Genomic DNA, 15,792 nt, shown 5'->3' on the forward strand with positions numbered 1-15,792 from the left:
CATTCAATCATGGCTGATCTATCTCTCCCTCCTAACCTAATTCTCCTGGCCTCACCACATAACCTTTGGCACCCGTACTGATCAAAAGTACTGTCACAGGGAGAACGTGCAAACTCCGCACAGACAGCACCCTTAGTCAGAATCGAACTCGGGTCTCTGGGGCAGTGGCAGGGTGCTCCGGTTTCCTCCCACATCCCAAAGACCTGCAGGTTTGTAGTTTAGTCAAAGATACTTTGATTCCAATGGCCTACATTTCCCGCCGTGCCTTGCGCTGGGGGCGCCCGGAGGCTCACGGGAGTTGTGGGCGGAAGTAAACTACATTTCCCGCCGTGCCTTGCGTGGAGGGTGGAAAATGTCGTCGTTCGTGGCCGAGGTTTTGGAGTCGGCGGGAAAGCTGGAGTAGGATGATATCGGTACCAAGATCGGCCGCCTGGCTCGGCGTGTGGAGGAAGTCAAGGTGAAAGCACCAAAGGCCCTGGCGGCTCGTGTCCTGCACGCGCGCAAACGTATCCGGGGAGGGGGAGAGCGGTGGGGAGAGCAGGGTAAGAGGGCGGTGGAGGAGGAAGAGACGTGTGGGGGGAGGGGAGTGGGGCTGGGGTGTGGGGGAGGGGAATGAGGGGGGGGGGAGGGGAATGGGGCTGGGGGTGGAGTGTGGGGGAGGGGAATGTGCGAGGGGGGGGAGGGAGGGGAATGTGTGGGGAGGGAGGGGAGTCTGGGGGAGGGGCTGGGGAGTGGGAGTGTGGGACAGGGGAGTAGAGGGGATTATTGTTGGATTCAAATCAAGTTCAAATTTAGTTTATTGAGAGGCACAAGTATGGTGAGGTCCAGCCACAAAACCCAGCCAACAGCAACATCACAGCTGTATACATTGTCAAACAAACTATTTGGATAAAACAAGATATTGAGAGGGAAAAAAAAGAACAAGTCTACTGTTGCAAGAGGTGTGTCTAATTGCACTAAGAGGAGGGAGAGAGAGAGGCGTGTCTTCAGATTAATTTTAGCATTGAAGAAGGTTTTAGTATCCTCAGCATCCTAATTGTTTTTCTTATAGTAGAAGTCTATCTATATTACCAGTGTCATTGGAGTTCTGCAAATTAATGTTATTTATATAATGCATTCAAACCAATTATACTTTAATATTCCTTAATCCATTGACTCAAATTACACCCATTATTATCGTAAGCAATGACAGACATCCAGCTTTAGGTGCTTTGTTGAATATGTCACAAAATATGATGATTAAATCTTTATTTTTGTCTAATAGTTTAAATGGAATCTGTAAGCTTTCATATGTCTTTGTTTATATTTCTTGCAATAATGTTGGCTACAGGGAACAAGAACTTTAAATATTGGCTTATTCTGTATGCTGCACTTTCACGTTGCATTTTATTATTCTCTTGAATAATAAGATATTGCTCTAACTATTTCATTATTCATTTTCATTTTTCATCAATTTATCATTTTTCAAAGATGACAAGATGAAGCTTGTATTTTTCAGTTGTAAGCCTTTTTGCTCATTTATGGTGGTGTTGAGCTTTTAAGAGGATTAAGTTATAACTGAAACTTTCAACTGAATTGTATATTTTTTCCTAGGCTGAAGTTTGCAACACAATAAACAAGAAGTATGAGGAGTTCATCCCAAGTTTAACAAATGGAGAGGATTTGGTAAATCAGGTGGTTGAAATCTCGATGGAGATTGATGTCCTTAAGTCACAAATTGAAAATGAGGTAACTAGAAAAAACCAATCCAGCTGAATGGAATGACAGATTGTAACAAGGCCTCATTGAATAAGACAAGGGATTACTACCGGATGTATTTTTGGTCTTGGGGGTGCCCGTTCACAGTGCTCCTGACATAATTGTATTGGCATGCTGCAAGTCGTACTGAGCTTGGGCATTGAGGAAGACAGCACATGGATGCATGCACAGAGCTGTAATAGGGAGGTTTCACGGCAGTCGGGTCACGACCCATGACCCGTACTGTTGCTACGCTACTCCAAATGGAGTACACGCGATGAACTGCAGGCAGGCACTTACCATTGTTTCCAGCGTAGCGGGCCCATTAAAACCCGTCGAAATGGTCAATTTTTGCACTGTAAATAATTATGGAAATCGGGATAACCATGTTTGACATTTAGCCTACTTCAGAATTCCAAAAGTGAGGAGAAATGACGGTAGATAGAAGTGAGAGCTGAAGGGACAACAACAGACAGAGTGCTTGGCGAACATTGGCCGTTTGTTCACTGCATAAGGCATTATTTGTGTTTTTTGTTGATTCCTTTGGCATCTAAAAAGTTTCAGAAGTGATAAATCTGGCTGTAAATTTTTTAAATCGCCCATGGTTCTGAAGTGGGTTTTTGCATACAAAATGAAAACGCATCTGAAGAAAAATTTACAGCCATATTTATCACCTGAGACTTTTTAGATACCAAAGGAATCAAGAAAAAACACAAATAATGCCTTGATGAAATGCAGTGAGCAAACGCGATAATTCCGTTTTATTTTATAAAACGCGGAATATTTTCAATTCCGATATCTGCACAGCCAATGTTTACCAAGCACTTTAGCTGCTGTTGTCCCTTCAGCTCTCGCTTCTCTTTACCTTCATTTCGCTTCACTTTTGGAATTCTGAAGTTGGGTACATGTCTCTCACACTTACCCCGACTTCCACAATATTTTTCAGTGCAAAAATTAGACATTTTGGCGGTTTTTAACGGGTAGGAAAGTAATTAATAACATATTAATTAAAGCATTAATAACATATACCGGAAGTTACGTATGTCCTCCAGATGGATTGAGCGGCTCCGTGCGTCAAGCCCAAATGCCCTATGACCCAGTGACCTTATGTGCAACCCCCCTATATTACTAAGTTAATGTTTGACAGCAGGTCAAAGCATTAGTCAGAGTATTGAATATAGAAGTTGGGAGGTCAACAAGATGTTGGTGAGGCTGCATTTAGAATATTGAGTTCAGTTCTGAGCATCATTTTATAGGAAAGATGTTGTTTAGTTGGAAAGGGTGCAGAGAAGATTTACAAGGATGTTGCCAGGACTAGAGGGTCTGAATTATAGGAAGAGTTTGAGCAGGCTGGGACCCTATTCCCTGGAGCGTAGGAGGATGAAGAGTGATCTCACAGAGGTGTATAAAATCACGAGCGGAATAGATCTAGTGGACCCAGAATCTCTTGCCCAGATGTGTATTGTTGGTCTATATGACGGACTCTGAAGGGTGGTGGGTGTATGGAACAAGCTGCCAGGGGAGGTAGTTGAAGCAGTTGAAACAAAGTCTGCTATTGCAATGGTTAAGAGACGTTTGGCAGGTACATGGATAGGACAGGTTTGGAGGGATATGGGCCAATTGTAGGCAGGTGGCACTGGTGTAATTGGGACATGTTGGGCCGAAGGGCTTGTTTCTGCGCAGTATGACTGACTTTATTTAAATAATAATGTTTATTCATTTAAAATATTCAAGAGTTCTTGTGGACCATTCCATGTTATTTTATAAAACCGTTGATTATGTTGTTGCCAACAAAATACACGTGAAGAAACCAGGTCTGCCAAATGGCTGCTAAAATTTTGGTGCTATTTATTTTTCCTCACAGTTTTAAATAGAACCTTCACTATGTATTTACCTTATAAATTAAAAAGCATTGGAAACATGAGTTTAAAACTTTCTCTAGATGTTTTTACATTTGTTGATTATGCCAGGTTCTATCTAGGCTCCTTGACCAAAATATTTCGAAAAAACATAATGTTGTCTCTTATTGACACAGCTTCTTTTGCATCGTACAAAATCAATATGATTTTTTTATTTTGAGCTAAAACTTGAGATATGAAATATGTACTTCCTTTAGATTAAGGTACAACATTTTTGGTGATTATCTTGCATGTTTTTTTTAAACAGGTGCAGAGAGACCTCCGTGTTGCTGTTACTGAGTTCAGTGAACTGAAACAACAGTTGGAAAAAAGTACAGTTTTATTGAGTGTGTTAACACAATTACATGAGGTAAATATATTTAATGATTCCTTATTTTCCCCATTCTGAAATTTTATTTAGTTGTCTATAAATGTTCCCTTGAATTCATTGCCACAGAAGGCTGTTGTGCCCAAGTCAATGGATATTTTAAACATGGGTAAATAGATTCTTGATTAGTACGGGTGTCAGGGGTTATGGAGGAAGGGATGGGATTGAGATGGGGAGATGGATGAACTATAATTGAATGGCGGAATAGATGATGGGCTGAATGTCCTAATTCTGTTCCTATCACTTACGAACTTCATAATGATTTAATGATTTGGATAATGGGATAGGCTTTGTGGCCAAGTTTGCAGATAATATGAAAATAGGTGGAGGGTCAGAAAGCAGGGACTATGCAGAAGGACTTGGATAGTTTGCTATATATAAAAACAGCTGTAATTTCTACAATGTGAAACCAAAATGTATAAAAAATACTCTTTAATAAATTCTGACAATGTGCACTTAACCACATGGGATTTTTTTTCCTCTATTACAAATCTCAATTTTTTTTGGAAAAGGGGAAGTACAATGGGATCTGGGGGTCCTTGTACATCAGTCTATGAAAGTAACATGCAGGTACAGCAGGCAGTGAAGAAAGCAAATGGCATGTTGGCCTTTATAACAAGAGGAATCTAATATAGGAGCAAAGAGGTCTTTCTGCAGTTGCGCAGAGCCCTAGTGACACCACACCTGGAGTATTGTGTGCAGATTTGGTCCCCTAATTCGAGGAAGGACATTCTTGCTATTGAGGAAGTGCAGCGTAGGTTTATAAGGTTAATTCCCGGGATGGCGGGACTGTCATATGCTGAGAGAATGGAGCAGCGGGCTTGTACACTCTGTAGTTTAGAAGGATGAGAGGGAATCTCATTGAAACATGTAAGATTGTTAAGGGCTTGGACACGCTAGAGGCAGGAAACATGTTCCCGATGTTGGGGGAGTCTAGAACCAGGGACCACAGTTTAAGAATAAGGAGTAAGCCATTTAGAACGCAGACGAGGAAACACTTTCTCACAGAAAGTGGTGAGTCTGTGGAATTCTCTGCCTCAGAGGGCTGTGGAGGCAGGTTATCTGGATACTTTCAAGAGAGAGCTAGATAGGGCTCTTAAAAATAGCGGAGTCAGGGGATATGGGGAGAAGGCAGGAACGGGGTACTGATTGGGTATGATCAGCCATGATCACATTGAATGGTGGTGCTGGCTCGAAGGGCCAAATGGCCTACTCCTGCACCTATTGTCTATTGTACAGACGCAAATAAATAAACGGCGGGTCTTTGTCCCAAACAAAGCACCTTATGGAGGCTATTTCAGAGTATAAGGGAAAAAAGTTGTTCGGCACGGACTTGTAGGGCCGAGATGGCCTGTTTCCGTGCTGTAATTGTTATATGGTTATTATGGAGGGCACTGTATTTGTCTTTGAAGTATTTTTCTTCGACTTGCAGATATTCGGGACTGCTAGAATTAATCTCTGTGATTTTTTTAAAATATTTGTTATTTTTTCCAGTTTGATACAGCCCTAGAAACACATCAGCAAGCTTTGTTGGAAAAAGATTATACCAAATCTGCAGAGCATCTCAATAAGGTTAGCATGCCTATCAACATCTTCCTTTGGAGCCATAAATCTTGCTGCTCGGGTATTATAAAAGTTAATTAAACATTTAGGAAAATTTCTTGTGGTGCTGTATTGGTTCTGTTAAAGCAACATAAGCTGCTTGCATTTGTATAACAGACCCAATGTCCTATCATTGATTACTGAAGGAAAAAAAAACTACCCCAAAGCTCTTGATTAAGTTAAATATGGAGAAATGTTTTAAAGGAAAATAAAGCACCTTATGGAGGCTATTTCAGAGCATAAGGGCCTGGACAGCTGAAGGCCAGACTACTAATGGTGAATTAATTTGTCTGGCGATGAACAAAAATACAGATAATGTGATTGAGGATGTGTTTTAAACTTAAACGGATAGAGGAAATTGGAGATGGAGTGGGTGGATGGTTGATGACTAAGAAAATTGCTTTCAAATGGGATCATCACATTTCTCAAACCTGTTGAGATCATTTTTGTCTAGTTACCCTGACGTGTGATGAATGTTAACAAAGATGCATTTCAAGCTTTTGTGCTCAGAAATATCCCACAATGTATTTGATCAAAAGCTTAATATTTTTGAGGGATAATGCTCTACATTCTGATAAGATGCTGCTTGTTTCTGCATCTGAAATTTTAACTGACACTTGTGGCAAGTTTAAAATATGGAGTTTGAAGAATTTCCTGATTGCTAAATTCAATTACAGTTTGCAAAGTGTCTTACAGTGTCTTGCTTTTCTGCTTCTATTTGCAAGGCACAGCACAATCTTACCCTACTAAAATCAAGGAAGGGTGTTGAGCTGAAGATGTTGCAAGTACTTGGCACAGAGCTCATTCTGCAGAAGGAGAAATTATTGTATCATTTAGGGGAAGAGTGGAAACAGCTGGCAGTATGGAACCTTCCCCCTTCACCAGCACCAACAAAAGGTGAATTAACACGTTTTACTTCTGGAGAAATACTGAAGCCAAGCGTTAAGGTCTGAATATCCAGATTAGTTGGGAGTAATTCATTATCTAGTTCCATTAATCTTTATGTATTAAAGGGAAAGGTTATTTCTCCTTTGTATAAAAGCTCCTTCATCACAATAGGAGGCAACCGTGGCTGACAAGAGAAGTTAGGGATAGAATAAAACTAAAAGAAAAGATGTATAACACAGCAAAGAGAAGCCAGAGGATTTGGAAACTTTCATAGGACAACAGAAGAAAACAAAACGGGCAATACGGGCTGAAAAGATGAAGTACGAAGGGAAGCTGGCCAGGAATATAAAGAAGAATAGTAAAAGCTTCTTTAGATATGTTAATGGAAAAAGAGTAGCAAAGTCAAATGTGGGTCCCTTGAAGGCCGACAAGGGTGAAATTATTATGAGCAACAAGGAAATGGCAGAAGAGTTGAATAGGTACTTCGGATCTGTCTTCACTAAGGAAGCCACAAACAATCTCCCAGATGTACTGGAGGACAGAGGACCTAAGGGAGTAGAGGAACTGAGATAATTTTTCATTAGACGAGAAATAGTATTGGGTAGGCTAATGGGACTGAAGGATGATAAATCCCCAGGACCTGATGGTCTGCATCCCAGGGTCCTCGGGGAGGTGGCTCTAGAAATAGTGGACGTATTGGTGATCATTTTCCAATGTTTAATAGATTCAGGATCAGTTCCTGCGGATTGGAGGATAGCTAATGTTATCCCACTTTTCAAGAAAAGAGCAAGAGAGAGAAAACGGGGAATTACAGACCAGTTAGCCTCACTTTGGTGGTGGGAAAGATGCTGGAGTCAATTATTAAAGAGGTAATAATGGGGCATTTGGATAGCAGTAAAAGGATTAGTCCAAGTCAACATGGATTTATTAAAGGGAAATCATGCTTGACTAATCTTCTGGAATTTTTTGAGGATGTGACAAGTAAAATGGATGAAGGGGTGCCAGTGGATGTAGTGTATCTAGACTTTCAGAAAGCCTTTGATAAAGTCTCACACGGGAGACTGGTGACTAAAATTAGAGCCCATGGTATTGGGGGTAGGGTGTTGACATGGATAGAAAATTGGTTGGCAGACCGGAAGCAAAGAGTAGGAGTGAAAGGGTCCTTTTCAGAATGGCAGGCAGTGCCGAGTGGAGTGTCGCAAGGCTCGATGCTGGGGCCGCAACTGTTTACCATATATATTAATGATTTGGAAGAGGGAATTATGAGCATTCTAGCAAGTTTGCGGATGACACAAAGCTGGGTGGCAATGTGAACTGTGAAGAAGATGTTAGGAGGTTGCAGTGTGACCTGGACAGGTTGAGTGAGTGGGCAGATGCGTGGCAGATGCAGTACAATACAGATAAATGTGAGGTTATCCACTTTGGCGGCAAAACCAAGGGGGCAGATTATTATCTCAATGGGTTTAGGTTGGGTAAGGGGGAGGTGCAGCGAGACCTGGGCGTCCTTGTACACCAGTCATTGAAAGTTGGCTTACAGGTACAGCAGTGAAGAAAGCTAATGGAATGTTGGCCTTCATCACAAGAGGATTTCAGTATAGGAGTAAAGCGATTCTTCTGCATTTGTATAGGGCTCTGGTGAGACCACATCTGGAGTGTTGTGTACAGTTTTGGTCTCCTAATTTGAGGAAGGACATCCTTGTGATTGAGGCAGCGCATCGTAGGTTCATGAGATTGATCCCTGGGTTGGCAGGACTGTCATATGAGGAAAGATTGAAAAGACTAGGCTTGGATTCACTAGAGTTTAGAAAGATGAGGGGGGATCTTATAGAAACATATAAAATCATAAAGGGACTGGACAAGCTAGATGCAGGAAAAAATGTTCCCAATATTGGGCGAGTCCAGAACCAGGGGCCACAGTATTAGTATAAAGGGGAGGTCATTTAAGACTGTGGTGAGAAAAAACGTTTTCACCCAGAGAGTTGTGAATTTATGGAATTCCCTGACACAGGGCAGTGGAGGCCAAGTGACTGGATGGATTTGAGAGAGTTAGATGGAGCTCATGGGGCTAGTGGAGTCAAGGGATATGGGGAGAAGGCAGGCACGGGTTATTGATAGGGGACGATCAGCCATGATCACAATGAATCGAAGGGCCGAATGGCCTCCTCCTGCACTTATTTTCTATGTTTCTAATACCATTTATGAATCTGGGGAAACAGAAGGTTGCAATTTGTGTATAGGAAAGAACTGCAGATGCTGGTTTAAATCAAAGGTAGACACAAAATGCTGGAGTAACTCAGCGGGACAGGCAGCATCTCTGGAGAGAAGAAATGGGTGACATTATGGGTCAAGACTCTTCTTCAGACTGATGTCAGGGGAGTGTGTGGGACAGAGATAGAATGTAGTCGGAGACAGTAAGACTGGTGGGAAATCTGAGAAGGGGAGGGGATGGAGAGAGGGAAAGCAAGTGCTATTTGAAGTTAGAGAAGTCAATGGTCATACCGCTGTGGTGTAAGATACCCAGGCAAAATATGAGGTGCTGTTCCTTCAATTTGCGCTGGGCTTCTCTCTGACAATAGAGGAGGCCCAGGACAGAAAGGTCAGTATGGGAATAGGATGGGGAGTTAAAGTGCTGAGCAACTGGGAGATCAGGTCGGTTTAGGTGCACTGAGCGGAGGTGTTCAGCGAAACTACCTCCGAGCCTGCGGTTGGTCTCGCCGATGTACAGACATTGACACCTGCAACAGCGGATATAGTAGATGAGTTTTGAAGAGGTGCAAGTGAACCTCTGCCTCACCTGAAAAGGCTGTCGGGGTCTTTGGATGGATTCGAGGGGAGAGATAAAGAGACAGGTGTTGCATCTCCTGCGGTTGCAGGGGAATGTTGCAATATATTATACTCATGGGCCTGTCCCACTTTGGCAACTACAGGTGACTGCCATGTTGAAAAAATTTCGGCAACAGTGACAATTTTTGCTGACATGGGTGTTGTCGTAAATTGTTGCCATGTGTCGTAGGTGAATTCCATTAAAACTAGTCGCTGACAGTCGTCTAAAGAGTTGCCTAAGTGGGACAGGCCCATTAGTTAAGGGCCTGTCCCACCAGCATACAATTGCATGCGTCTAGGGCGACCAAATGGAAGCGGAGTTAGTAGGCGCAAATTTCGCGCGTGACGTAATTTACGTCAAACTCGCCAATCAGCTGGGGCAGGAGGCGGGCCGACTGCACGGCATTGGGCGGTGACGTCATCGCGCAACGCTAGGCGTATGCCGTCAAGACGCTGCGTACGATGTCGAGACGCTGCGTACGCCCGTCGAGACGTTGCGTACTGCCTCAATGCGGCTGCGGGCCGACAGGCCGTTGACGCGCGGGATTTTCGAACTGTGCAAGATTCTTGGAGCCCTGCGCGATGTCGGGACCAGCCCACCACAACTCCATACGTCTCCGCCGATCGAAGTGGGACCGGCACGGCGAGGCCGTACACTTCAAGGGACCACGTTTGGTCGCGCTAGACGCATGCAATCGCACGCTGGTGGGACAGGCCCTTTAATCCATTCGAGGGAGCTTGTACACCAATTCCATTACTTTTCTTGTATGTATCCACAAGATCACAACAAATAACAGAGGCTGGCCACAGAGCTTAATTTGAGAGCATTGCAATTCTCAGTTCCTTTAAAGTCCAAAGACCTAATGAACAGCCTTAAATTGTTCTACTGCAGACATGCATGGCACCCTTGGGTAGAAACTTACAAAGATACATAATCGTTGTCGGGAAATAAATAAAGGCTACTCTTGTTCTGAGGCATTGGTCACTTACCTGTTACACCCCCTCCCCCCAGTTTCTTCTCAGGAAAGTTTGAATTTTGGAACACAGTAAATTATGTATTTCACAGCTCTGCCTTCTTTGTCAATGCAGCATGTTCCAATTAAGTTGCTAATACTTTAATGATTTCTGACCTTTTACATTTTATTCTAAAACTTGGTTTAATGTGCGTGTAAATAAATTTCAGCGTATCAATTTACAGACATTGGCTTTTATATTGTTTAGGTCACAGGAGCTGTTTCTACGAGAAGAGGTTGACATATTTATCAATTATTTGTGTCTTCGTCTGAGTGCAAGTTTGGGAGGAATTGATAGTACACAAATGACATTTTGAAACAAAATGATTGTCTTTACTTGTTTTGCTCTCAAAACTGGTCCTAAAAGGGATCTTTTTACTGATAGTAGTTTTACTGCTTAATGGCCATGTCCAAACTCTGCAGGTCAGATCTTGTTGAAATATATTTTGAAACCACTGGTTGTCGAGCCGTCCCTTGATGTTGAGATTGAACTTCGGGCTAATGATGCCGTTTTAAGGTTCAGCGCAGTTAAAAGCAAATGTGAACATGAGTTACCAGCAAAGGTTTACCTGAAGATCACAACCGTCTTGGAGTTCCTGTACCAACATTTGCTTCGTATGTAGACTTTTATTTTGTCACTTTCCCTCGCTGCATTGTCTTGTAATTATGCCGTTCTGAAATTAGTTTCCAAGCATAATTAAGTTAAAGACACATTGCTGGGTATGTAAAATTTAATTGTCTTTCTTTTTGGTGTTACAGTAGATATTCCGCTCTGGGTCTCTGTGGACCGTAAAGAAAAGCAGGATATAAACCTAGCAGAGTTGCTGGGAGGCATGATCTGGGAGGAATTATCAGAAATCATTATTAAGAACTGTTTGGTATTTTCTATACCAGCAAACAGCAGCCAGTTAGAGCTGTATGAAGAGGTATGGACACTTTACGTAATGTGTGTGTGAACGAGAACCTTTAATTGCCGAACAAGGTGTATTTTCCATTGCACATTCCTAATTAGCATTATTTTTTCCGTCACAAAATTGAGATAGTGAATGACATTTTGGAAGATGACTTTAGATTGCAGGTGGAAACAGGTGACCTGGGTTGTAAAATGTATTTTAATCCAGAGAATCAGGTGCACAAAGAAAATAGTATGCATCATGGGTCGGGTGCTGAAGAAGAGGCACCTAAGGATATATGTTGAACCCATCCTTGAAGTACCAGAATAGACCAATAAGGTGACTTTAAAAAGGCCTTTATTACCTGAAGCATACAATATAATAACAAGCATACAATATAATAAGAGGGTGGTGATGTTGGAGCTTGATGCAACACTGATGAGGTTGCAGCTTGCACGCCGGGTCATGGCTCTCATTATTACATTGCAGAAAATATGTCATTGCACTGGAGAGCTTAGAGAAATTTGTACGTGGTTGTTTCCAGGTTTATGAATAGGATGCCCAGTGAGGAAAGGTTACCCATGATAGGGTTAATTTCTTCTTGAGGCAGAAGGGGAAATTTCTTGGTGTAGAAGATTAAAAAGGCAGTTAGCCAAAATGGGAAGGACCTATTTCCTTTGACAGATGGATTAAAAGCTGAATTGGGGAAAGTGCAGTTTGTATAAAATTGGTAAAATAATAGACCAGGGTTGTGCTTGCTAGATTAGCTAGAGCGATGGCCATGTCTCTTATCATGCACTCTTGCTTGCCATTGGCGTCTGTCTGTCTGTGTATCTATCTGTCCATGTATACATATGCACGTGTTTAGATATGCCTTCCTCCCTCCCTCTCTGTCCCCCTACCTCCCTCTCTGTCCCCCTCCCTCCCTCTCTGTCCCCCTCCCTCCCTCTCTGTCCCCCTCCCTCCCTCTCTGCCCCCTCCCTTCCTCTATATGGAGTAGTGAATATTGGGACCTATGGTTGAGTGGTGGAGTATTGCGTTTGGGAACCAGACCTCCCCTGTGACGACGCGCCCCCCCCAACTCTCAATCTTTATCCCCCCCCCCCTCCCTCTCCCTCTCTATCGCCCCCCCCTCCCTTTCCACCCCTCCTCCCTCTCTAGCCGCGCCTGTGAAGTTGGGGGTTATGCGTGAGTGTGGGGAGGTGTTTAGTGTGTGTGTGACGCCGAATGCCGCCCCCCCCCCCTACAACCATGAGTTGAGGGGACGGGTCCCACTTGGTCTAGCATATTACTAAAAGTCTCATCTTGTTTGGACATCTGTCTGTCTGTGTGCGTGGCAGTTACAGCTATGATGTCACAATGGGATCTCACAGTCCTCCACCTGACATTTGCAACAATGTTGCCTTCATAGAACATTTAGTCATGATCCTGGCAGCAAGTGATTGAACAGGAGGGGGAGGGGCCAGGGGAAGTGGAATTGGAATTGAAAGTGCTGGGGGAGGCAGGTGAGTGGTGGTATACTGTGTTAGGGGAAGGGTTACATTGGGGGACCAGGCCTCCTGTCGGGGCTGTGGGTGAGTGATGGAATATTGCATTGGTGGAAACTGGTTGCGTGCGAGAAATGGGTGAGTGGTGGATTATTGTATTGGGGGAACTGGGCACAACGGGTCCTACTTGGTCTAGTATTTGTGTATGTATGTATACATATATATACACACACACACACACACACACACACACACATATATATATATATATATACACACACACATATCTCTATATACACACACACATATATATACATATATAAAAAAACTAAAAGTCTCATCTTGTATGTATGTTCCTAAAATATAGCCACAACGATACACGATAGCACAACAATTTTAGAGGCGCCTTACTCACCATTCGCCTGCAGTGTGCAGTATCAACTTCTATTTTACAAAGTAATTTGCTTAATAAACTTTAACTTTATACTGTGACCGGGACAAATTTGTGCAGTGCGCACCCACTTACCTGGCCCGTCAGCTGCACCTACACAGCTGGGGGAGGGTTGCCAGGCCCGGTATCCGTGCGTGCGCAGTTGGGGGAGGGTTGCCGGGCCCGGCGTCATTTTCAGATCACCATTTTGATCTAGCACTTCTGTGTGTACTTGACTGGCATCACAACGGGGACCCAACAGGTCCACGGGTTTAGAATGGTGATTGTTTACAGGAATGCAAATGACGGGAATTTTGTTTTGCAGATCAGAACTAACGTTCTGTTTTTGGTTTTCCCTTCCAGGTGATAAAAGCCACAGATAAATTTGAGGAAAAACTCAAAGAGATGCAGTTTTTGCAGAGCCATTCCACGGACCTATTGAAATATGCAAGAAATGTTAATGTTCATTTTGCCAGTAAGAAGTGTCAAGATGTGATTGTGACTGCCAGAAACCTGATGACATCTGAAATCCACAACACTGTTCAGGTGAATTAGTAATGCTTGCACAGCCCCAGCACACGTGGGAGGGATCAAATCAGTTCATTGTCAAATACACCAGGGTGAGGGTTCAAAGAAATTCCTTGTTCACAGATGAACATTATTCATACAGTAATGATTCATAAATATTGATGCAAAACAGCAGAATGGTGCAATCCAAAGTAGTAGTAAAAAAGATTGAAATACAGTAATGGAATTGCCAAATGTGGTAGTGTTAAGAATATGCAGAAGCACTCTGGAAGGCGGTGCAAAAGTGCTCATTGTCGTACAGCACTTTATTCAGTTAAATTTACAACAGTTGGGAACTTCCTGGTGGATCCATAAATTGTTTCCAAAATTTATATGACAGAAATGGGGGGAGCATACCTGCCTACGTTTGCCCCCCTCCCCCCCCCCCCCCCCCCCCCCCCCCCCCCCCCCCCATATCTGTCCAAACCTTTCCTATCCATGTACCAAGTGATTAGTTTAGGGGTCTGGTGGCATTGGGAAAGAATGGGCAACTAATCATTTTGTTATTATTGTAGAACAGTGTATATTAATAGATGACAAATGGACAATAAGGGACAATTTTGGAAACAATTTATGGATCCATTAGGAAGTTCCCAACTGTTGTAAATTTAACTGAATAAAGTGCTTTGTCTTGTGGATGTGCCCTTGTTGTTCCAGTTTTTGCTTGTCTACATTTTTATTTGTAACCAAGTTTTGTGAAAAGGTTTAAAAAAAAAAAATCTCCTAACCTTTAGATTTCAGCTGATTCCAGGATCTCCATTCCAAAGCTTCCCAGTCTAGTAAAAGTGCCCATGATTTCCAACATTGTTCCGAGCGACATGGTGACCCTGCGGAGCGGGAAACAACTCAGCAGTCGAACAATGTGTTTGCCTACCTGCCGCATCAGTCAATCTGTTCAGACACTGATGGAACTGGCTTATCAGACACTTTCAGAGGCTACAAGTGCTACACCTGAATGGCAAGTCTGTGTTTTGTTGCATGATAGATTCTGGAGTGAATGGAGCTCTTGTTGCACATTACCATTTCCTGGTTACGTTCAATAGACAATAGGTGCAGGAGTAGTCCATTCGGCCCTTCGAGCCAGCACCACCATTCAATGTGATCATGGCTGATCATCCCCAATCAGTACCCTGTTCCCGCCCTATCCCCTGACTCTGCTATCTTTAAGAGCCCTCTCTTGATCTCTCTTGAAAGCACCCAGAGAACCGGCCTCCAACAGCCTTCTGAGGCAGAGAATTCCACAGGCTCACAACTCTGTGTGGAAAAAGTGTTTCCCCATCTCTCTTCTAAATGGCTTACCCCTTATTCTTAAAATGTGGCCCCTGGTTCTGGACTCCCCCAACATCGGGAACATGTTTCCTGCCTCTAGCATGTCCAAACACTTAATAATCTTACATGTTTCAATAAGATCCTCTCTCATCCTTCTAAATTTCAGAGTGTACAAGCCCAGCCGCTCCATTCTCTCAGCATATGACAGTCCCGCTATCCCGGGAATTAACCTTGTAAACCTACACTGCACTCCCTCAATAGCAAGAATGTCCTACCTCAAAACTGCCACAATACTCCAGGTGTGGTCTCACTAGGGCCCTGTACAACTGCAGAAGGATCTCTTTGCTCCTATATTAGATTCCTCTTGTTATGAAGGCCAACATGCCATTCGCTTTCTTCACTGCCTGCTGTACCTGCATGCTTTTACTTTCATTGACTGATGAACAAGAACCCCCAGATCCTGTTGTACTTCCCCTTTTCCCAACTTGACACCATTTAGATAATAATCTGCTACCAAAGTGGATAACCTCACATTTATCCACACTAAACTGCATTTGCCCACTCACCCAATCTGTGCAAGTCACCCTGCATTCTCATAGCATCCTCCTCACAGTTCACACTGCCACCCAGCTTTGTGTCATCTGCAAATGTGTTCATTAATGTCAGAAATGCTCATCGGTGATAGGATTAATGACCTGCAGGCAGGAACAGTATGTAGGGTTTTCAAATTTGCTGATGAAAGGAAAATAAGTAGAAGGGCATGTAATGATAGTGTAAATCGGCCATGGGGTTATTGA

General features: G+C 43.2%; 1 protein-coding gene across 1 annotated transcript in view; it reads left to right on the top strand.

Annotated features, from left to right (window-relative positions):
• Positions 1-337: 337 nt before the first annotated feature.
• zw10 (zw10 kinetochore protein) overlaps positions 338-15,792 on the top strand; it is a 31,635-nt gene continuing 16,180 nt past the window's right edge. The window contains 9 exon segments of the mRNA XM_055660465.1: positions 338-457; positions 1,594-1,728; positions 3,904-4,005; positions 5,518-5,595; positions 6,351-6,522; positions 10,773-10,964; positions 11,109-11,275; positions 13,523-13,705; positions 14,461-14,684. Coding sequence (XP_055516440.1) covers positions 353-457; positions 1,594-1,728; positions 3,904-4,005; positions 5,518-5,595; positions 6,351-6,522; positions 10,773-10,964; positions 11,109-11,275; positions 13,523-13,705; positions 14,461-14,684 — 1,358 coding nt within the window. The 5' untranslated portion in view covers positions 338-352.

Source organism: Leucoraja erinacea, chromosome 32, assembly GCF_028641065.1.
Source record: "Leucoraja erinacea ecotype New England chromosome 32, Leri_hhj_1, whole genome shotgun sequence".
Lineage (NCBI taxonomy): Eukaryota > Metazoa > Chordata > Chondrichthyes > Rajiformes > Rajidae > Leucoraja > Leucoraja erinaceus.